Source organism: Lepisosteus oculatus, chromosome 24 (genome assembly GCF_040954835.1).
Source record: "Lepisosteus oculatus isolate fLepOcu1 chromosome 24, fLepOcu1.hap2, whole genome shotgun sequence".
Taxonomy (NCBI): domain Eukaryota; kingdom Metazoa; phylum Chordata; class Actinopteri; order Semionotiformes; family Lepisosteidae; genus Lepisosteus; species Lepisosteus oculatus.
In genome coordinates this window covers 5,300,104-5,323,592 of record NC_090719.1, presented here as the reverse complement: position 1 = coordinate 5,323,592, position 23,489 = coordinate 5,300,104, and the positions used below count along the sequence as shown (strand labels likewise).

General features: G+C 38.0%; 2 protein-coding genes across 6 annotated transcripts; one reads left to right on the top strand and one right to left on the bottom strand.

The window, feature by feature from the left end:
• The first annotated feature begins 15 nt into the window (after positions 1-15).
• Positions 16-14,279, top strand: pmpca (peptidase, mitochondrial processing subunit alpha). Of its 5 annotated transcripts, none has more exons than XM_069183180.1 (14): positions 16-143; positions 721-923; positions 2,284-2,363; positions 2,462-2,544; positions 2,656-2,750; positions 3,307-3,407; positions 4,535-4,798; positions 5,768-5,860; positions 6,108-6,226; positions 6,681-6,771; positions 7,500-7,562; positions 9,161-9,305; positions 10,748-10,873; positions 14,153-14,279. In XM_069183180.1, exons 1-14 carry the CDS (start codon positions 97-99, stop codon positions 14,155-14,157), a joined length of 1,515 nt encoding a protein of 504 aa, XP_069039281.1. In that variant the 5' UTR covers positions 16-96; the 3' UTR covers positions 14,158-14,279. The 5 variants fall into 5 exon arrangements, with proteins under 5 accessions (XP_069039281.1, XP_069039280.1, XP_069039279.1 ...); XM_069183179.1 differs by lacking the exon at positions 14,153-14,279 and adding an exon at positions 13,506-13,768; XM_069183178.1 differs by lacking the exon at positions 14,153-14,279 and adding an exon at positions 13,488-13,768.
• A 671-nt stretch (positions 14,280-14,950) lies between these two features.
• Positions 14,951-23,284, bottom strand: inpp5e (inositol polyphosphate-5-phosphatase E). The gene is made up of 11 exons (XM_006640629.3): positions 23,217-23,284; positions 21,129-22,329; positions 19,864-19,987; positions 19,670-19,767; positions 19,000-19,124; positions 18,483-18,602; positions 18,076-18,183; positions 17,651-17,812; positions 17,217-17,332; positions 16,362-16,498; positions 14,951-16,261 (listed from the first exon to the last, which is right to left on the bottom strand). The coding sequence occupies exons 2-11, from the start codon at positions 21,986-21,988 to the stop codon at positions 16,129-16,131; spliced, it is 1,983 nt and encodes a 660-aa protein (XP_006640692.1). The 5' UTR covers positions 21,989-22,329; positions 23,217-23,284; the 3' UTR covers positions 14,951-16,128.
• Between the last annotated feature and the right edge of the window lie 205 nt (positions 23,285-23,489).

Below are 23,489 nucleotides of genomic sequence, written 5' to 3'. Positions count from 1 at the left end.
GTGGTTATAGTTGCTCAGCAACAACCTAAAACGGAAGTGTTCTGCAGAACGGTTTCCGGAAAAAGGATCGCTGAAAGAGGTTATTGTCAATTCAAGATGGCGGCGCACATGGCAAAGCTGAGAACTTGGAGCAGGGTGCCTAGGTAATTATAGACAGTACGATTATTTATTTAATTGTTAAGGTAAAATTAGAGAAATCGATCTGAATTTATTGTACGCTGTGACAGTTTGATTGCGGAAGTTCGGTTATTTTTGTTTGTGTTAATCGTTAGAGAAATGTCTTACTCTCGTGACATTGTGTTTATCCGTCATAATAGCGGTTGTAAAACACCTTTCTACATTAAGAATGACAGAATATCAGTGCTTAAGGGTTGTTATGATTTGATTTCTGTTTTATATATTTCATGACTGATAAATGGTGAAAAGAATGTAATGTCATTGTTTTTAGTCTTTTATTACCATTATCATTTGGTTCACATGGATGGATCCACACATCATAACATACTGTAGCTATTCAGTGACCGTGATATATTTTTAAGTAGAATGAAAATTAAATTGTCTGTTGCACTTTGCTGTTTTTATCATCGAAAGTTTAAAAAAACAACAAATGTTAATAGTGTCAGATTAAAATTCTTAGCCATTGTCTATCTAGCCATATATATGTGTAATTTGAATGTGCAGTAGAATTGTTTTTGAAGTGTCTTATTTGTCTTAATCCAGATTTGGGATTGCGGCCTATAGGAGGTATAGCAGTGGAAGTGGCTACCCAAACATCTCTTTGTCTAGCCCCCTGCCTGGAGTTCCCAAGCCAGTGTTTGCCACTGTGGATGGCCAGGAGAAATATGAAACTAAAATCACAATGCTGGAAAATGGACTCAAAGTGGCTTCACAGAATAAGTTTGGTCAATTCTGCACAGTTGGAAGTAAGCAGAACTTTTTCTGAAATAAAAGTAAATATAGGTTTACTTTTATTGTTGTTATCTAAATAGGTCTAGTCCCCCAAATCACTGGACTCCACACATAGGTCCAGCAAAATGTTATATAGTACCATCTCTCCAACTCTACAAAAGCATACATCCATACCAAACCTGTCACTGATGTGGCTGTCTCTATTCTTTCTAACTGCATCTCTGATATAAAAATTTTGATGACTCAAAATTTCCGTCATCTTAACTGCGACAAGACTGAAGTCATGCTTATTGACACCCCCCATTAACTTTGTAAAGCCAGTCCTGTAACCCTATCTGTAGATGGTTCTGTACTTGAGCTTCAATCTAAATTAAAAAACCCTGGGATTATATTTGATTCTGGCTTATCATTCGACCCACATGTGCAACATTTTGTCAAAACATCTTTTTTTCACCTCAGAAATATCGCTAGACTACACCCTATGCTGTCACTAACTGAAAAGCTAATCAACACATTTGTGTTCTCTCGAATTGGCTACTGTAATGCTCTACTCGCTGGGGTATCTAAATCTACTTTGAATAAACTGCAGTATGTCCAAAATTCAGCAGCCAGAATCCTGACCGGGTCTAGTGCAAATGATCACATTACTCCTATCCTGGAGTCCTTGCACTGGCTTCCGGTCAAATTCCGTTTAGACTTTAAAATCCTCATGCTCACCTATAAGGCTCTGCATGGCTTGGCACCTCAGTACCTGTCTGAACTATTATCGCTCTACTCCCCACCTCGCAACCTTTGCTCTTCTAACTCTGGTCTCCTTACTGTTCCCCAAGCCTGTCTACATTGTATGGGTGACAGGGCCTTCTTGTGTTATGCACCCAAGCTCTGGAACTGTCTCCCCAAGGATATCAGAGAGTCACCTTCTCTAAACTCCTTCACATCCAGGCTCAAAACCTTCTTTAGAAAAGCCTTTACTTAACTGTTCCATTCTTCACCCCTCTTCTTTTCTTAGTAGCACCATCCACGGTCTCCTCTATATATTGTAATTGTGTTTTATCTTGTGTATTCTTTTTATTTATTGTTGTTGTCATTCTGTAAAGCACTTTGTGAAGCCACCTTTAAAGGCGCTATATAAAATAAAGTTTATTATTATTATTATTATTATTATTATTATTATTATTATTATTATAAAGCACATCACTAATAGAAGATAGACACACTTTGTGCAGCAAAAGGAATTCAGGGGATCAAGATAAAAAATGTTAAAATCAATTTTTTTCATTAAATCATTACATTACTGCTTAAGCAGTTTTTTCCTTTTTTGTCTGTGTGCATAGTATTATTTTGAGGATTCATATGTGTTTTTTGCCATTTCAGTTTTGATAAATTCTGGATCCAGACATGAAGCAAAGTATCCAAGCGGAATTTCACATTTTCTTGAGAAGCTAGCATTTTCTGTAAGTTCTGGCATTGTCTCTGTTGATTATTATTAACATTAAGGTTTGATATAAACCTTTACACTTTTTTTATGCATAAATATGCAATGTCATTTAAGTCCACAGCCCAGTATGGAAGCAAGGATGAAATCCTTTTGACTCTGGAAAAGCATGGGGGAATCTGTGACTGCCAGACGTCCAGGTAATAAAACACAAATGTCATGTTTTTTAGTTGTAACCATGAAATGGAGACCTGGCCTTGTGCTTCTTTGTGAAACTTTGTGAAAATGCTTATGTCATGGTCTCCGAACAGAGATACCACGATGTATGCAGTGTCAGCAGAAGTGAAAGGACTGGACACAGTGGTCAGTCTGTTGTCTGACGCGGTACTGCAGCCTAGATTGACAGGTAACCCCAATCATTTACAAACTATCACTTCTTGGGACTAAGAATAAAATATTAATGCTGTTCAATAAAAAAATGTTGACTTCTATCCTAGCAAAAATCACATTTTTTTTAACTAAGTAATTAAAAGTTGGAGCAATTGACAGTTTTTAAAATAAGGTCTATTCATCATGTAATTTATAAGTATGGATCTGGTTGTATAGTGCTTTAATTTTTAAAATACCTAGTAATAAGGCACAAGATAAAATCTAGGTTTAGTTCCCTTTATTAAAAAAAAAAGGTAAGCATGCACTAGTTCAAATGTCTGTACTTCCCTTCTGGGTCATTGGAGATTGTTTACAGAATGGCTTCTTTTCTTGGGTAACTTGACATTTTAGATAGATTTTCTCAGTTTGATGTGTACGATTCTTCTTTAATTTCTAAAAAAGCTCATCAGTGCCTTTTACAGTAGTTACATTTATGTTGTATTCATGTTATTTTGTTTTGTAAAATACTGATCTAAACAGCTGGTAATCTGATAATCTGAAATCTGGTAATCTCCTCTTGCTGTTGCGTTCAGATGATGAAATCGAGATGACCCGGATGGCTGTCCGCTTTGAGCTAGAAGATCTGAACATGAGACCTGATCCCGAGCCCCTGCTGACTGAAATGATACATGCGGTAACTAACTCCTATTTGTGCTCTTTTCGAACAACAGTTTACCACTTGGTAAATGTTAGATCTAAGGTCAAGAGCAATTGTGAAGTACTGTTTTCCACCTAGAAGACCTAGCTAGATATGAGGTGCTTAAGTTATAGGTTATGGATAGCTTCCAAGTTTTTTTTGTGACAATTTTTATTTTTTAATTTTATAAACTTGAAGAAGTGTTCGCCTCTCACCTTTTGAGCTACTTGCCTCCAAATCTGCTTTAATAGACTTCTAAAATAGTTTGACAGCTACAGCAGAAATCCCATTCAATATGGCCTTGAAAACACCAGCAGCAAGCTCTGCTGTCCTCTTCACTGGCATCATAAATCCATAAATATTATTCCAATAATGTCCAAGAAACAGCTTCATCTGTGATATTGAAGTCCTGAAGATGGCAATAAAAAGACCTCAACTAATTCTTTGTTTTACTTTGGAGATCAAACAGATTACACATGTGTGTATGGGCAACCTTGTCCCCAGGGGAAACCATAACGCATATTGCAGAATGGAGAAGTAATTACTGAAAGAAAAATCTTTTAGTGATTACAAGTTCTGGAGAGGGTGTAGACCATCCTAATTAAAAAAAAAATCTGTTAGAATGTGAGTGCCTTTGACTATTCATTTAGAAAAGAGAATGGAGAGCTGCATGTAAGGAGGTTATGATCATGAACAGGTGTTTTTTTTTTTTAGCTCAAAGTCTTAAAAAGTAAGTGAAGGAAAAATTGAAGAAAAGTGTAAGTAGCAGCAGCTCTAGCATTGGGCTTTCATGTGAACAGTCATGGGAACTTGTCTGTCTTCCAAGTTTATAACACTATCTATTTTCAGCCTTCAGTTTCTATACTGCCCGAGTCATTTGCTGATTTATGGCAGATATAGATTACTCCGAGGCAATAAATCAAATCTCAGTTCTAAAATTCACATGCAGGATATGCTTTAGAACTGCAAGCTCCACTAGTGTCACATGGGCATATGGAGAAAGACATCTTCATCTCCAATTACATGCAGATTTATTCTTTCTTGTTAACCAGCAGAAACCTGTTGATTAGAGGAAAGTTAATGAGAACCTCTGTGGTGAATGTTAACTGATGTTCTGTCCCTAGGCTGCTTATAGGGGGAACACAGTGGGCCTACCTCGCTTCTGCCCTGCAGAGAATGTCGAAAGTATCAACAAGACTTTGATTCACGAGTACCTGCGCTGCTACTACGGCCCTGAGCGGATGGTGCTGGCTGGGGTGGGCGTTGAGCATGAGCAGCTGGTGGAGTGTGCCAGGAAGTACCTGCTGGATACGAAGCCAGTGTGGGGCACGGGGAAACCTGGCAGTGTGGACCGTTCTGAGGCACAGTACACGGGGGGCATCATCAAGGTTAGACCACCCACTAAGGTCCGCATAGAGTGTTGAAACTGGAGAATGCCTGGCCTCTGACAATCATTAATGCTTAGCAGATCTGAAAGTGGTCTGTTTCTTAGGCTTTTCAGTTTTGGGTCTGCTAAGTTAAAAAGGCATTGGAATGCTGTGATGCAAGAAGCGTCTTGCTTACAGAGAACAACAGAAAATGTTCGACCTATTTGAATGCAGGGAAATATGAATTATTCATCTGTTTTTTTAACCACTTCTTCCGACTCAGGGTCACGGGGGAGCTGGAGTTTATCCTGGCAAGCAACAGGTTTAAGGCAGGATACACCCTGGAATGGACAGCAGTCCAACACAGGGTGTACACAAACACAGACAGGGCTAATGTTCCCAGACGTCTGTTAACTTATTTTTTTTTTCGACTGTGGGGGGGGAAACCAGAGCACTTGGTGCAACCCACACAAACTTGGGGAGAACATTCAAACTCGACGCAGATCGTGCCACAGGTCTGGAGAACCCAGAGCCCCAGTGCTATGAGGCAACAATTCATACCACTGTGCTGGCCTCAGTTGAATCAGTGAGGGGATTTCCCAATAGGCAGTGCACAATCGGCCGAGCCCCATCAGGGCAAGGGTAGGACTTTCTCGACTTTTCCAGAATAAGCCTGCAAGCTTAAGTTTGAGATCCCCCGCTTGTCAACATTAACTCGCTGGTTAGGAGTGGCTCAATGACTAGAGCCTCCCTCCTCATTCTCTCTGCGCACTACTGTGATTGTTGCCGTTTGCTGAGACATTAAAAACAATTGGGAAGTCCTAAGTAGGGTGTGTGTGAAGAAAATGTTAAAATGAAAAATGTCAACTCGGCATTCAAGTTTTTAAGTTAACAACCCCCAATGTTAATATGAGCAGTTAAGCATGTGGAAGTCGGCATGGTGTGTACTAAATATCCTGTGTTGAGCCTGGGATTCTTTTATCTCTCCAGAATGAGAAAGACATGTCTGATGTCAGCCTGGGTCCCACTCCCATCCCAGAGCTCACACATATCATGATCGGCCTGGAGAGCTGCTCCTTCCTGGTCAGTGATCTTTCAGGGTGTTCTTGTATATAAACATGGTAGAAATCTGCTTATTGTGATGTTCCTTTTTTCCTTCCAGTCATGGTTCCTCATCTTCCCATATAAAAAAAATATCCCATAGACTAAGGAATGTCTGTTACAGTTTCCTTCACCTTAGTTATCTATCTTTAGTTCCTAAAGCAAACTTTTAAGACGAGTGCATGATTGTTGTGTGTGTTTTCTTAGCTGGATTGCTGTTTTTTATCAGGAGGATGACTTCATTCCCTTTGCTGTTCTTAACATGATGATGGGAGGGGGAGGGTCATTTTCAGCGGGCGGTCCTGGGAAAGGCATGTTCACACGACTGTACCTCAATGTCCTGAACAGGTAAGGTTACAGGCTTATTAGCAAGTACTAACCTCTGATGCTGACTTGCATGAAAAACATATGCTTCATTAATGACTTATGCTTTTTGAATGTCTTACAAAGACCTATACTACAATGCATGTAATATTATAAAAGCAGAGTTATTAGCACTATTACTTCATGTGTTTTGTAGTGCACTCAAAGTTTTAATTTTAGAATTACCACTTGTTAAAAAATTACAAAAGCTGTTGTGATGTGACATTTGCATTCACACGGTGAAAAGAAGTTAGATATGTTTTTATTCCCTGTTTCAAGACAACTGCATTGTGACTTCACTACTACAGGGCAGAAACAAGCGGAGCTAGTGTCGTTTCTGTTGCTGATGCTATAGAAATGTGGTATGTGGGTATTTTTTCCAATGTAGTTGCTAAGGTGGTGACAGATTTTAGAACATGTCTGTTGCTTTTAATTGCAGACATCACTGGATGTATAATGCAACATCCTACCACCACAGCTATGAAGACACTGGTTTGCTGTGTATCCATGCTAGTGCAGACCCCAGACAGGTAATACTTCAAACTTATTTATATTTCACTTGTACCTCAAGAAAGCCATAGCATCACTTTGTGTTTTTTAAAGATTTTCTCAACTTTTTTTTGAGGTGAAAACCATTATATACTGAACAGGTGTGTTGGAAATCATCTTGTGAGGCAGTGGTTCTCAGTCCTAGTCTTGGACTTGACTGAGTCTGTTTTGGCTGGTTTTTGTTCAAACTGAGCCCTTAGTTACTAGTGCTAATTTGTTTAGTTTTCTATGTGAGGCTTTCGTTTTGTCTAAAAATGCTTTCATCTCTTAAACGTAATGTGTTTTGAATTAGAGTGAATACTGTGTTAATCAGGACTGACCTCATTCATATGTGTTTTTTGACAACCAACTGGATTTAAGCAGAAGGCAAACACTGTGGGGGTGTCTGATACAGTGTCATTCCCACCTGTGTATGTTCATCATCAATTGATCAAGTGACTTCAAAGAGTTTTATAGAGTTTTATAACTGATCTAGAGATGTGTGTGCTGAAGCTATTAGAAACAATGCAGTTTAACTAAAGCATTTTTTAAACCAAAGAAATCTAAACCAGCAAGCTAATCAGTTCATGCTCCAATGAATGCTGGTGATTAAGTGCCCAATTGGAACAAAAACTAGCAGACACAAAGCCACTCATGTAAGGGACTGATTGCAGTCTAAATTGTTGCAGTCAGATGAATGTGCATTTTAAATTCCGTTATCATTTTGCAGGTGCGGGAAATGGTTGAAATTATAACCAGGGAATTTATCCAGATGGCTGCTACACCTGGAGAGGTAATTCCTCAGGGCCTTCTATACAATAAGAAGGAGGCTTTTCAACATCAACCCACCAACAAGAATCTGGTTCCAAATATTTGGAAGTGAAATCCAACCCATTGCCCTATACAGCAGTGAAGTGTGGGGTGTCCTCACAGACCAGGATTACACTCAATGGAACAAACACCCCATAGAAACTCTGCACATGGAGATTTGTAGAAACATCCTCCATGTGCAGAGCAAAACACCTAACAACACGTACAGGGCCAAACTAGGCCAATACCCACTAATAATAAACATAAAAAAGAGAGTATTAAAGTATTGGCTACACCTAAAAACAGTGACCAAAACACCTACCACCACAAAACCCTGTTGAGCCCAACAAAGAGCTCTCTGAGCCAGCTGGTCCTAAAGCTCACTGGCCCGAGCCACACCAACACCAGCCAGCCTCAGGACAGCACTGCTAGAGCATCACAACTCAGAATCAACCACATCACAGCACAGATCAAATAACAATATCTCACACACTGGGACACACACACAAACACAACATAAACTGGAATGCAACAGAACCCTAAATAGACAATACACACTAGCCGAATATTTGACAAAGATAAGAAATGGCAAAAAGAAACAGACCCTATGGCCACAGCCTGGCAATGGAAACTTGGCGACACAGGTAGACTGGGCTGCCAGTGGGGAGACATAGAGACAGAGGTGCACTTCCTACTGCACTGTGTCAAATATTCTGGGATTAGAGAAACATCCTTCAAATCTAATCCCAGAATTCCCGCACCTGCCAGAATCACAAGAAGTCTCAGTCCTACTGGGAGAGGGAGGAGGGAACTCAGCTGAACTGGCAGCACAGTATGTGATCTCTTGTCAGCCTGAGGAACAGTGAGCCTATCTCCCAATACTTCTCCATATGTCTATATGTAAATATCTTATGATTGTGTCTTTATTGTAAATGTCTGTTGATTTTTGTTTTATGTTAATTGTATTTCTTTTGCTTTGGCAACACCAATTTTACTAATCAGTCATGCCAATAAATAATTCACCTTAGATTTAATTAATTTCTGCAGTAATCAGGTGAACTAATTTAAAGGTGGACTGTGGTACTGTAAATGAAATGAAGAATATTACAAAAAAAACCTCTGGCTAAACGTTATATAACATAACATTACATAACATCACTTTATTAGCCCCATACAATTTCTTGCATTAGGAATTTGTCTTTTTCGCATACCCCAGCTTCTTCTCCAAGAGACACAGACACACAGACAGGGAGAGAAGCTTGGGGTCAGAGCGCAGGGTCAGCCATTGTACAGCGCCCCTGGAGCAGTTGGAGTTAAGGGCCTTGCTCAGGGGCCCAACGGAGTAGGATTCCTCTGCCGGCTGCTGGATTTGAATTGGCAACCTTCCAGTCACAGGCGCAGATCCTGAGCTACAGAGCCACCGCTCCACCGTAGCACAAGAATTGAGTAGCGTGATTTATCTTGTGGAAATTGTGTTTTGACACTTAATTAGCATTTTCTTTTACCAAAATATTTTTTTGGTAGAGATGAAGTTAAGGGATTACGCTCTGTGAGTGGTATTCACAGTGCCCTGTGTTTCAGATGGAGCTGGAGCGAGCCAAGACACAACTGAAGTCCATGCTGATGATGAACTTGGAGTCCCGGCCGGTCATTTTTGAGGATGTGGGCCGGCAGGTCCTGGCCACAGGCAAGAGGAAACTGCCACATGAACTCTGTGAGATGATCAGTAAGTGTGTCCTGGAGGATTTTGTTTTTTCTTTTTATTTCATTTGTAGTTTCTCCCCACACTGCTAATCCAATCATGAGATGATGTCAACCCAAGGATCTGAATTCAAGTGAGCACTTAATCTGGCAAAAAAGTATACTTTAACTTCAGATTCCATGTTTAATAAGCAGCAGCCATATCACCCTGCAACTCACAACTGGCAACCCACTGAAGCTAAGCAGGTGTGAGCCTGGTCAGTACCTGGATGAGAGACCTCCTGGGAAAAACTAAGGTTGCTGCTGGAAGAGGCGTTAGTGGGGCCAGCAGGGGGCGCTCACCCTGTGGCTCATGTGGGTCCTAATGCCCCAGTGTAGTGACGGGGACACTATACTGTAAACAGGCGCCGTCCATCAGATGAGACGTAAAACCGAGGTCTTGACTCTCTGTGGTCATTAAAAATCCCAGGGTGTTTCTCGAAAAGAGTAGGGGTGTAACCCCGGCATCCTGGCCAAATTTCCCCATCGGCTGTTATCAATCATGGCCTCCTAACAATCCCCCCCTGTGAATCGGCTTCATTACTCTGCTCTCCTCCCCACCGATAGCTGATGTGTGGTGAGCGTTCTGGCGCACTATGGCTGCCGTCGCATCATCCAGGTGGATGCTGCACATTGGTGGTGGAGGGGAGTCCCCATTACCTGTAAAGCGCTTTGAGTTGAGTGTCCAGAAAAAGCGCTATATAAGTGTAAGCAATTATTATTATTATTAGTGGCTAAACCAGGTGATGCACACACTGGGCTTTCTAATTCAGAGATAATGGATCCGAATTATATCCCACTGGTTCGAATGTGGGATGTATCATGAGTTGATTGGGAAACAGATTAGCTGATTGGCAGCCAGGATTGTTGAGACCTTGTAGTCGACCAGATTATTCTCGGAATGCAGTGTTATCACTAACAGATACATTAAAGAAGCAGCTGGCTGAGGGCTCCAGAGCCACTTCTAATGGCACTGAATTACAGGCTGACAATAGTTCATACAGTACTACTTCTAATGTGGATTATGTAGTTGACTGTGACCCAGATTCAAAAAGCAACAGCAGAATGTTAACCTGGCTGGGTGCTGCCAGTGTATCCTTTGAAGCTCCTCCAGCTGGCCAGATAGCACTGATGAAGCATGCTTTAGAGGCAGTAAATCACGACTGATTCAACACTTGTTGAAGCTTAATAGTTATTTTTTAATTTTCGGCTTTAAATGTCAATGACATTTAAATTTAAATTCTTAAATTCATTTAGATTCTATGCTTACCATTTCATGAAGTTCCACTAATGTATTTTGCTTCTTTTAAAATTTCCAAATGGTAAATGAGTTTTGACAAGTGTTCTGCTTAGTCTGACGCAAGATGTCTGTAAATTGAGACTATGCTTTAAAGAAAAGGCAATTTTTGTATCCTTTGAATTCTCTAGGTAAAGTTACAGCAAGTGACATCAAAAGGGTGACAACGAAGATGCTGCGCAGTAAACCAGCTGTGGCTGCACTGGGAGACCTGACAGAATTGCCCACACACGAGCACATCCAGGCAGCCTTAACAAGTAAAGACGGGCGATTGCCACGGATATACAGGCTGTTCAGATAGATATCAGCACTGACCGCTTTGTAACATAAACAGAAGTGGGAATTTCCTCCAAAATTACTGTTGAAATGGGGTGTAAATACATTAGCTCCAACTCTTATTTTTTTCTGTAAAACATTTGAAAAACTTTGGAACTTTGTTTGCATTTAGTCTTAAAGGAGCGTCATTACATACGGTTCTAAACCGTGTTTTTACAGTCTTTGGGAAATGGCTTTTCTACTGAAATCTGTTGCAGATATCAACTGAATTAGTATTGACAATTGGGACACCATAGGGAAAAGGGAGACTAGCTTTATCTTCTATGTAAAATGTTTCTTTATGCAGTACTAAGGCATCATAAGTGGTTACTGCCAGGAAAGAATATTTTTGTGGAGAACAGATTGCTGCCAAGGTTTTGGTTTCTGTGGGTATAGATTATAGGTAGGAAAGCTTTAACTTTTGTTCTGGATATCTACACATCAGATCAGATACTTGAAACTTTAAGTCTAAGGAGCTGAGTACAGTAGTGTTCTTAAACAGAATTCCAAATGACAGTTGTCCAAATGACATACTTTCTTCTTGCTCAATCCAAGCTCTGCTTTAGAATTACAAAAGGTATAGAAATAGATTTACTGGTGTCTGTTACAAGCAATAGCAGACATTGTGGGAATCCAGTAGTGCTATTTGATATTTATAATTATATTTTAAAATTTGGGTCAAATAAATTTAATTTGTTTTTCAGAATGATCTAAATTAATGCAATAATTGGTAAGTTGGACAGTGACTAGAAATGTCAAGTACCCTACAAAAGTAAGTGTTGCTATACAAGAACAAAAATTAACACTTTCATTAATCATTAAGTCATCTGTACAACCCTTAATCCTTCTATTACAGAACACAGCACTAATAATATTTTCTATAAATATGACTAATGCTGATTTATATTTGGAGAAAATGTTATGACCTTAGGTTTCTAGTAATGTATGACTAGACTTTACAATGGGAAGAGAACAGTAATTTGAATGCTTTGCAGTTGAGAGTTTACTTGTGACACATGCTGAGCATTTGAAAGCTCTTCTACTTAATTCAGACATGATTAACCTCAGCCCCTGTTACACATATACCTGTACTCCTGTGCAGAAAGACATTTTACAGCTGTGGCATTGCAGAAATAGAGGAGGATTCTGCAAAGTTTTTTCTTAGGGCTCCAATATTCTGAGCAGAACTTTATTTGTGCAACCTATGGAAAGGAGAGAGAGGAAGGTTTTGCCTTTGTCAGACAGATTAAGTGATGAAATGTTGCAGGCCTTTCCTACAGCCTTCTGGGAGGTGAAGTGGGGGCAACTTCCTGCCTTTTGCTCCCCACTTTCTGTAGTGCTTCACATTGTTCTAATTTTCTCACACAGTGCTTTTCCTTCTCTGGGCAGAAACGCAACTCTGTGGTAATCATGATAGATCGAAATTTTCACGTATAAAAAGGAACTTTTGTAGTTGTGTAGGCTCCGGAGAAGCAAATGTTAATCAAAATCAATTAATTTGTCTGAGAAATGTGATTAATTAGCTACTTCATATTAGTTGCTCATATATTTGTATGTTTACTTAGTTGTAAAGATTTTCAAGATTCTGATCAATGTGAATTGTTAAATGCAAAACAATTGCTTAATGACTCAAACTAAGCTACATTAATAACATTGTTATAATAACACAAGACAGCATCAGAGGCCTTTTGGGTAAATTATTGATTGCCTTGCCTCTTGGGCAATCAGAATTACTCAAAATCAGAATTAATTTAACGAAGATTACGGCTATTTGGGATCTTTAAATTCATGCTTTTGCACAAATACCAATTTTCCAGCTAAAGTAACTGAACTGTTGTTAAACGAGACTCGTGCCCTTAGACAATTTTGTTATTATAACTGGTATTATTCTTGCACTTCAGTTATCTTTCATTTGATGTTTTTTCATTATACCACAGCAGTTGAATTTCTTCAGTAGCACGTTTGTTTAGAGAAGGTAATAGTAACCTTGCCTAGGAACATCAATACAGCAGAGATAATTAATTTTATCGATGTACTGTAACAGCTGTTATTTTTACTGTAGCATTTAAAAAGCTACAGTTGTAAAAGCAGGCAAATAAAATGCATGATGTGTTGTTCATTGATAAAAAGATTGTAATACCTCAGTTGTAATATCAGGGCTTTTTTTGGAATGAGAAAATATAAAATACCTACAATATCAGGATATTTGAATTTCCCCAATCCTTGGTAAAATGCTTTGGATACGTTTTTTTTGTAACGTAGATTTTAACAGTTGTATTGTTGTATTTCTATATTTAATTTGATCTTTTTGAGGAAATATTGGATGTTTACCACTACCCTCCATGTAAATATGTGACGTGTGCTGCAGTTCAGAACTTTCCATGACATCTTATATTCAAGCTTTACTGCATTCAAAAGCTGTTTTAGAATGTCAGTTTTAAAGTATTTCACTTCTGTTTCTTATGTAATGTAATTATTAAAGAGTTTATTTTAAAACAGCAGTTATATGAACTTTTTGTGCTAGAAATTGTATAACATTTTTGATATGTATTGTAGGCATTTTTCTTCTAATAGTTAAAGAAGAGCAACACACCTGGGATATTGATGATCCTATCAGGCTCCTAACCTCTAATACAATGATTTGGAACAAAAATCAGAATATCCTGAAACCCTCAAGGAGCAGCATTCCCTCAACTGAACTGAATGACTTTTTCAATGGATCCATTCCCAGGAGTATCAAATTTTTCAAAGACGTGATTTAGTGTAACCTGTAAAAAAATCCAAGACCAGTATTGGAGACCACCCATTTCACAATAAACACATTTGATGTTAATGTATATCATGACTATTTCTGAGAAACATTAAACATACTACATTCATTTAGTAGACAATTATGAAAATATTTCAGTTAATAAAATGATTAGTTCCACATTGCACACCGAGAGCTCAACTGGAACTAAAATACAGTGGGATGTGGAGTAAGAAACCCTGTTTGTACAACAGCAGGGGTCGTGAACCCTGTTCCTGGAAACCATCAGGTTTTATAGGTAATCATTAGATAATTGATTTATAAATCTGTTATAAAACTGATTTTTTTTTAAATGAGCAATGATCTATTCAGCCCAGATCCAATCCAGATTCCCCTTAACTCAACAAAAGTCTTGATTGATTGATTTATAGAATACTTACAAGTGTTTCAAAGTTAAAATTATGTTTTTCAGGCTGACTGATGAAACCAATTGAATTGCAGCTCTCCGGGACCAAGATTTGATATCTTTTCTAGGTAATAAACTGGTTGGGTTACCATTTCCAAACAAGATAAAGGGACCCACTACTTTTGAACATAAATACTGTAGTTCTGCTTGTTTTCTGGATCTCTTGAAACACTAACAGCTAGAGTTTCCTTAATTGAATAATTTAAAATATTAGATTTTAAAGGCTGCTGATGACAGAGCTACAAAACATGCTAGTCTGTGGGCAGGTACTCTTCTACTAGATTATTCCAGTTTCTTCAAAAAACATTAAAAAGTGTGTATAACATATTTGAATTTTATAGACTCAAATATATCAAAAGCAATATTAACACTAGCTACAAGAATTTTGTCATCATCACAAACCTAAACTTTTATGAATGTTGAACACATGGCTTAAAAAAAGGAACCCCTGAGGTAATTTTCTACAAAGTCACAGGCTCTTAGTTACTGTTGATTTAAGAGTATTTACAGATATATCTATTAAAATCCCCCATTTTCACATACATTTCTGTAATTCTACAGGTACAAATAATGACGATGATTAATAGAGCACAAGATCTAAATCACATCAATACACGGCTTCTGTCTTGAGTTCAGAATAATTTGCAGTTAGTGCTACAGTTCAGCAGCCTGTACATTTAATGAGCAGATTGTAGTGCCTTATGCAAGTCAGTGCACGTTCTTTCTTGAAAAAGTCAGGTTATTTTTCCCCCTATCAAAGTACATTGAAGGCAAGCAGCTTAGTCATTTCATCTCAACAATACATTTATAACGGTATACCAGTTTATTAAACCATAGAGGCAATCTTTTTTTAAGACAACCTTTTTGCTTTTGCAGTAATGGCTAATCCTTTCTTCTGAACTGTCACCAGACAATAGACATTTTGGAAAATATCGCCATTTAAATATTGATAATAGTGCACAAGAAATACATAAAACATTAACACAAAGGCATATACAAATTTAGGTCTCGTGGTTTAGTTTGGCAAATTGGTAAATCATTTTTTTTTATCAAAGACACTGTTTTTGCAACTCAAACAACAGCTCCATTCAGTCTGAAATGTGATTATAACCAGTCTAGGACTCGTTTTAAATACTTCTAGGGAGGATTTTAAATCATTCACAGAAGTACAGCTGTATTACTTATTTTTTTGAATTGGGATTGTTCCTACTCCAAAACAATTAAATTATCACTAATATTGCAGTTCTGGAATGATATTAAATTAAACCATTAAAATAAATTACAACAAAATTAAAATTCTTTATAAACCAAATGTATTAACATACTACAAAATTCCTGTAAGGTCTTTCCTGAAAAGCTCAGAGCCTTTCAAAATACACGGAACTGCTCTCCATTTCCACAATTGTTAATGCCACACTGATCTGAGAGAACATGACGAGCTATATTTGCAACCATTAAGCACGTTTTTCAGATGAGAGTAACATTAAGAAACTGTACTGGATCAATAATCTGGACATTTTAGTAAAACTAATTTGGCCAATACCATATAAAAATTCATAATACTGTTGTATAAAAAAAGCTAAAAAGGATACTCATTATATATACAAACTGTACAAACTGAACCCAACAGCTTGTTAAATGCAGTTTTACAAAAACCAAATATGACAATATATCTGTATATACATTTAAAATAAAGTTATAAACTGTAGTTATTAAAGAATATTAAATCCAAAGATTAAATGAAAAATTTAACCTCCTTTAGAGATTAAGGAACAGTATAAAAATAGACCAGTCTCTGCTTTATGTAAAATTTGATTTACAGGACCTGTACTAACATAAGATAACCCAGTTCAGCTCTGCCAAGTGCTGAGGTAAAGAGTGTTTTGACCTCTCCTGGCCCCCTTTTGTACAACTGAAGGAAAAGAGGCATTCTTCATATGAAAGTGCACATTCCACCATGCAGTGTTAGCGTCAGCTTTCACTCAGGAGACAGAGCAGACAACACTGTTCTTCTGATTTTTTAAAGCCTCCTTTCTTTGAAGTTCCCTGGTAATCCTCCTTCTGATACCTTCTAAATAAAGGTTTCTGTCAAACTGACCAGCACCCAAAGGAATGCTACAAAACAAAAAGGGAAATCATTGCATAAGTATACCATAGAGAAACTTGAAGGACTACCTGTATAACCTATAAAACTTGTAACAGGATATATACTTACTTGTCTCTACCTGGCCTCACTTTAACCTGGAAAACAGCATACACAGGTCTGTGATCTGATGTTTTGATTGTAGGGCAGCAGGCATACTTCATAACTTTGATGTCATCTTTCTGTCGACTTCTGTACAAAACTCGATCCTTACAAGTAAAGTAGAGAACAAACTGAGGATGTGAAAAAAATAATGAAGCTGGACATTACAGAATTCATTACATACCTATATTTATTGCATAGCGTGTATTTCATCCTTTTTATCATAATCAGCTGTAGACAAAGCTGTTCTTGGGTAATTTCTTCTAGTAACTATTTAATATATCAAAGTAACAGCAATCTGGAACATCCATCTATCTTCTGACCGCTTCTTCCAATTGAGGATCGAGGGGGAGCCGGACCCTATTCCTGCAATCAATAGGCGCAAGGCAGGGTACACCCTGGACAGGACACAGGCCATTGCAGGGCAGACAGAAACAAATACAGACACGCACATGCTCATGCTATTTTTTCAAGAAGTCAATTAACCTTCCAGTACTTTTCTGGACTGTGGGAGGAAACCCATGCAAACAAGAGGAGTACATACAAACTCCATGCAGATAGCACCCCAGGACTGGAATTGAACCCTGGGCCCAACCACAGCAAAACTGCAATTCGAATCGCCACCATGCCACCCTAAACCAAACTCTGATTACAGAAAATATTTTTATTAAAAATAGTTATTTTATTATCCCCTTCAGACGTTTTTTTAATCAATCTGTTATGTATTAAAATGGGCAAAGTTATATTTTACAAAAGCCCATATTCTATATAATGAATTAAACCTATTGTGCAATCTGAAAAAGACAATGACCACCACTTCCTCACCGTGTATGATGGTGTTCTTTGCTTTGCAGTGCTATCATAAGTGTCACAACCGATGTCAAACTTGTAAGTTGGGAGAAATTGAATAGGTGCCTCTTCAAAACCTTTGAAAATGGAACCTGTAGCAAAAGAAATAGTATAACTATGAGTAGAAACCCTTTTTTTTCCCCTATTTCTGTTTCTCCAATTTAGTGTTTTATTAAAAGCTATGCTTAACTTCATTTTTTTATTGTTTCATAATAATACAATATTTGCAGGATAAGACAGATGTACAGCATGCAACCACAACAAATTTGTTCTTGAACAATTTCCCAAATCATATATTAATATACAAAGTTGCAGGGGAAGGTTTGAATTATACCCTGACTAGAAACTGGTATTTGTCAGTACCTACAATCTGTTTTTTATCCAAAATAATTGGAGAGTATGTAACCCACCGTCTTTCATTTCTTTGGAGAGCTGATCATACTGCAGCAGTCTGCTCATGTCTGAGCCCAGATCCTGTTTCAGTATTGACTCCACACCTGTGCGGTCCTCATTCAGTCGGAAATTGAAGTCCCCAAACCAGAAAACCTCATCAAATCGGGTAGTAACGTCAGCTGGAAAATCACCAAAGAGGAGTTATTTCACTTGGCTTTATTTAAGACAAATAGAGCACTGTATGATCCTGATTAATTCTTCTAAAATATACACGTATCTAAAAAAGATAGAATCTTTAAAAATCTTCTTATAACGGCTTTTTCCAACAGCCCTTCAGGTGTTAGTTAATATTATGTTATTAATATGCAATATATTTGACATGCTGTACAATACATGCCAAACACAATTAACTACTTAACAAACACAGATAAGCAAAACTCACATGAGCTTGACCGGTAAGGGTTTGTATCAGGCAGGTCTCTAGGAAGTGCTAATGCTTCAATGATCTTGTTGTAGTCTAGAATCCTCTCGTATACTTTGGAGTCTCCAGCTGTAATGCATGAAAGGCACTCACCAAGAATAAGGAATGGAAACTGCTTAAACCATATTTAAGTTTAGCTCTGCTGCTATACAATTTGATTACCAAAAAATCATAGTCACTATATACTTAATTAACTAAAAACTGATTGACAGGCCTTTGGACCATAAGGCTTGTTGATGATTCTAACATCACCTAACATACCACAAATCTGCATGCACTTCATTTATGAACAGCTACAAAACATCTTGTCTTTACACCGCACACAATCCTACCAGTGCTGCCTGATAATAAAAGTACATTAAACTTACAGGTGAAGTGGGAGGTGATGAAGAGGAAAGATGTGCCAAAAAATGTAAACCCAATTCCTAATGCTCCTTTGGTTTTGATCTGAGAGATGATGCGAGTTGTTACTGTGGCATGTTCAACTTCTATAGAAAAAGCAAACAGCATTTTTAAGAACCACTGGATAAAATAAAAATGTAAGATGTACACATCATTTGCGCCTTAGATTCCTAGGGGTGGTTAAAAACCATCATTCAGCTCACTCCACTTCAAATGAATTCTCAACACAATCTCTACTATCTACTAAAGTACAAGACTTACTGTATGAGAATCAGCTGGTGAACAATTATACTGCACTAATTTACAACAAACTAATTGAGGAGCTAGCTGTACAGAAGTCTGAGTAAATGGATGAACTGTCCATTCAGAAACTAAAACCTCTAAAAGATCATGCTGTCAGGAAGTTGCTACAGTTGCACAGTGCCATTTCTTTTGGCAGATACACATGTATGCTGAACTGAAACTGACATTTCAAGCCCAGACCTGAACAGAACCAGATGAGATCTCTCCTGATGAAGACAGTGAGGTACAGGACACCATGTGCAGCTGCATACAGCATGACATAATAGGGTCCCAGGGTCTCCTGTAGCCGGATTTCCCATTCCCTCCTGAGAAAATAGAATAAACATTTTCTTTACAAACTGCACCACAATGTGGACAATGAATATCACAAATAACTTCAAAAAAAGGTTTTGCAACACTAAATAAAACTGAGGTAGACATATTATGTCTTTCTGCACAATAAAGCTGTTTTATGACCTTGTTATACCAAACTTTTATATCTTAATTGATCTGTATTAATTTAATTAATATTTCAATTAAATTAGGCAGACAAATGAAAAAATGACAAGAAGAGTAATCCTTGCATATGCTAGCTGATAAAATCTAAAATAGGTTTTACCATTTTTTTCCCAGCAATTAGAAGAAATATTTCTCATATAATTATATCTTCATATTCTGTGGTTCATTCTTCTTAATCTATGCGCTTACTTTGTATGTGAACCTAATGTAATATTTGTAGCCCCGAATGCATTCCATGACTTCACATGATTTAATTGCATAAAATATACAGCACAAATAAAATGCAGGATAGTTTTTACTAAATTGCTGCATAGTAGTTAATTTTGCCTATTGGGTTTCTCTTGCACTGTACCTGTCTGAGCAGCCTTCCTGAACACCAATAAAATAGATGTCTTGGGCAAACTCAGAGTCAGCTGGTAGCAACAGATCATCCAAATTAGCAGGAAGTTCCTAAAGAGCAAAGTTAAAACTGTTAACTCTCCAACCTTTTCCATTTTTAAAGCCGAATGATTCTTGTTATGTCGTCTGTTTTATGTACTAGCTCACCTTTTTTCCTTGCATGTTCCATGTGGCAATGTATATTCCCACTCTCCTATCAGGGAAATAGCGATCCAACTCTTCAGCTCCAAGAAGTGCACCATGACCAAGAACACTGCCTTCCAGAAAGCTCCTGTGACAGAACCGATCAACCACAAGTAGTAAAGCACAGGAAATCTGATATACACTATTATACGCAGGGTACAAGTCATTTATTCAACAAGAATAAGAATAATATTAATTAAAATAACCCCAACACCAACTTAAAACAGAAAACATTAGTTGGTGTATATTTTTACAAGGCCTGTATGATTTGCCATTCAGACGTTGCGCTTATACTAAAACACTAAAAACATTTGATCATAAAAACATACATAATAAAGCAACATTTGTAAAGTGTATGACATAATACATTTATTTATGGTCTTGGAATCCAGAAATTCAGGAAATAGATTTTACTCAGGATTGTCATATAAAAACAGTGTGTTTAGCAACGTAACACACGTACCATACTCCCAGTTTCAGAAAACATTTTTACTGTGTATGAGTAAAACAGTGCTCGTCAACATTCCACTCATTTCCACTCTTGAAAAACGTACCCAAGAATTCACTCCAGTTCTCCACTGACCTCTGTTAGTGGAATTAAAGACAGCTGCTGAACAAGCAGCCTTGATCATCCTCACCCTAATGAGATGTTTCTCTAATCTCATGCTCAGTCCCTGAACTCTCTTTACAGCAGTATTATTTTAGAAACTGCACAATTTATAATAAAATAAAACTGCCTCTGTTAGCAATAGCTACACTAGAACATGAAGTACATTCAGATAGGTGATCCTATTTGCTCCAGTTGTATCAAAAAACTACTTTTAATCTGCACAAACACAGTACTGTTTGACATGATTTATCCTCACATCTGACTAAAATAAACAAAACCAATATAAGTCAGAGATTTCTGACATTCCACATTTCAGACTAATATTTTGAAGATTTTGATTCTATCAAGTCAAATGCCTTGGAATTCAAACTGAGCTAAATGTTTTAATGCTGTAAAGTTTTCCATCCACACAAAACATACTACCCTCACATTCAAGATATTTGACACCAGTACCTAGTTATTGAACATACAGTCTATAAAAAGATAAATCTAATAAACTGAAAATACATTTTGCTCAAAGAAAGCTATTTCAGCAAGTGTACCATAATATATAGCTGCAGTAGTATAAAAAGAAGAGATACTACGACCTACAAAATGATTTAAAAAACCCAAAACATACCTATTCCGTACATCCTTGGGTCGAATGGGATTTAGCACACTGAGTGTAGACTTCATGGAGCTCAATGAAGTGTTGTCTGACACCATACTGTCCAAGAGCCTGTATTCGCTGAGGCTGCTGTGCTGCCTCTCGTATCCCCTCTTTCCTATCACAGCATAATCCACACAATCCTGATCTATCCTATTAGCTGTCCTTAAGGAAGTGGAAGCCATGTTGACTCCTACGGGGGGTAAAGATCCAGGATGTTGCAGAGGTGACAGCTTTGTCTTTGAAGACATGATAATCTGGTGTTGGGTGTCCCCCTTAAGGGGAAGAGTGTGACAGGAGGACCTCTTCCCAGGATCAGAATGGCTGCTGCTTATGTTCCTGGATTTACGGAGCAGGAGCTCTGTGGAGCTATTCTGATCATTGCCCAATGATGCCTGTCTGTCCTGAAGAGCAAAGATGCTGTTCAATAAAGAATGGCCAGATTTTTCATCCTGAAGGGAGTCTGTTGAAGACCCAGTCCCCGTTGGGTCAGTTAGACTGTCCTGGCTGGTTCTGAGCTTTCTCCTTCTCAGTTTCTCTTCATTCGAAGCTCTTGTCCCCAGGCTTGATTGCTCAGAAGGCTTTGGAAGAAGGGGTGGTCTTGGTAAATGTGGCCTCTCTTTTGTCATGACCCCACGGTCCGTCTCATCTGGAGGAAACCTCAAGGTTTCATTCAGATACCTGTCACTCATGTATCCTTCTGCATCTGCGTCCTCTTGCTTGCTATTTTCCTTCCTGCCGAACTCTACCTGATCTTCAGCATTCAGTGTCCCCGAGGGATACACACCATTCAGAGGCTGAGACGAGCTACCATTTTGAAGGTTCATTCTCATCTCCTTAACGTTACAGCTCCAGTTATTGGTAACTCAGTCCTGGAGTTCCTGAGACATTTTTGTGGCTTTACTGGGAAAATGTAACATTGTGGAATATTGCTACTACTTTCCTTAAAGAGAAATTTGGATGTTTGAATGGATACCTGACTGCGAAGTCACTTGAGAAAGGTTCTGAATAATTTACACTCAAGCGTTAATTATTAAGAACTTTTACTTAATGGCGTTGGTGAATGTGAATGCAACTTGTGATCATAGTTTCAATTGTTTTAAGCATCTGCTGGTGGCACTCCTAGTTTCAGCGATATGCAGAGATTTTGTATCAGAAAGATCAAAAGCAACACCTGTTGAAAAAAATCAAAAACATTTAGCACATTTACCATTGTTTCTAATTTCAAAAACTCCTATAAACTGAAAGAACTGAAAGTTCAGCACATATTGATCCACAATGAGCTTACTAGTACTCTAAGTCATGCTGAACGCACGCACACTTCCTTGTTTTCTAAACAGTGTTGCTATAGTGGTGCTTACCACACTTCATTCGTGACAGTGATATGTATTTGAAAGAAATGACAAAAGAGTTTCTGCCTATTTAATACATACTCCGGCACCCTGCCCGTTATGCTTTCTTACACCAATAACTGCTGAACAGGTCCCGCTAAGGCAACTAAACACTAAACTTTTGCTCTACGAATAAGACCACTGACACTGAAAGGCAGGGGGCTAGCAAAGTCTGCGTCAATGTTACGCACAATAAAGACTATTCATAGTAAAGCATAAAAACGTCAGTGTTGTTAGCTGTAGATATATTCATAATTACAATCTGAAAAATTAAGAACTGTTACCAATATTCAAAAAATTCTGCTGCCTTTAAATACTATTGCTAAGCTTGGACTAACAATGCAACAAAAAGATACAAGCATCCCACAATTGCTGTTATGCAGCTTAATAATAACGTTGCCACTTTAGGGGTTTTAGTGAAGATGTATTGAAAACATTGTGTACATGCACATTTTCTTATCTAATAAAATTGTATTGAAGATTTCTAAGTAAACGACTTACGCGAACAAAACTGACATAGTAACGAAAACATCGAACTATTAACCCAAATAAAATTTATCGTTGTTTTCAAAATCTTATAATTCAGTTAGATTCCATGTTTCGTCTTCTAATCCATTCAATTTAAGTGTAATACAACGCATAACTAATTCGTTCGATAAACATGAAATACCTTAGGTTGGCTCACAACACTATGGCAAATTCATCCGCGTACGCTTCCTTAGTAACAGCACCGCTTTGTTACCAACAAGTGAGGCAAACGAGCAAGGGCGATTTTTCCGGCTACATCCGGTAGGTACGGATCCCACAGCGCCTCGTTCCACGTGGAGGACATACAGAAAGTTCCACTTGCACAACAAGCCGATTTTATACTTATTTGCTTGTGTATCTTCGATTTCTGCTGGCAAAAATGTGTGAACTACCGATAAAAGTCTTTGCTATCTCC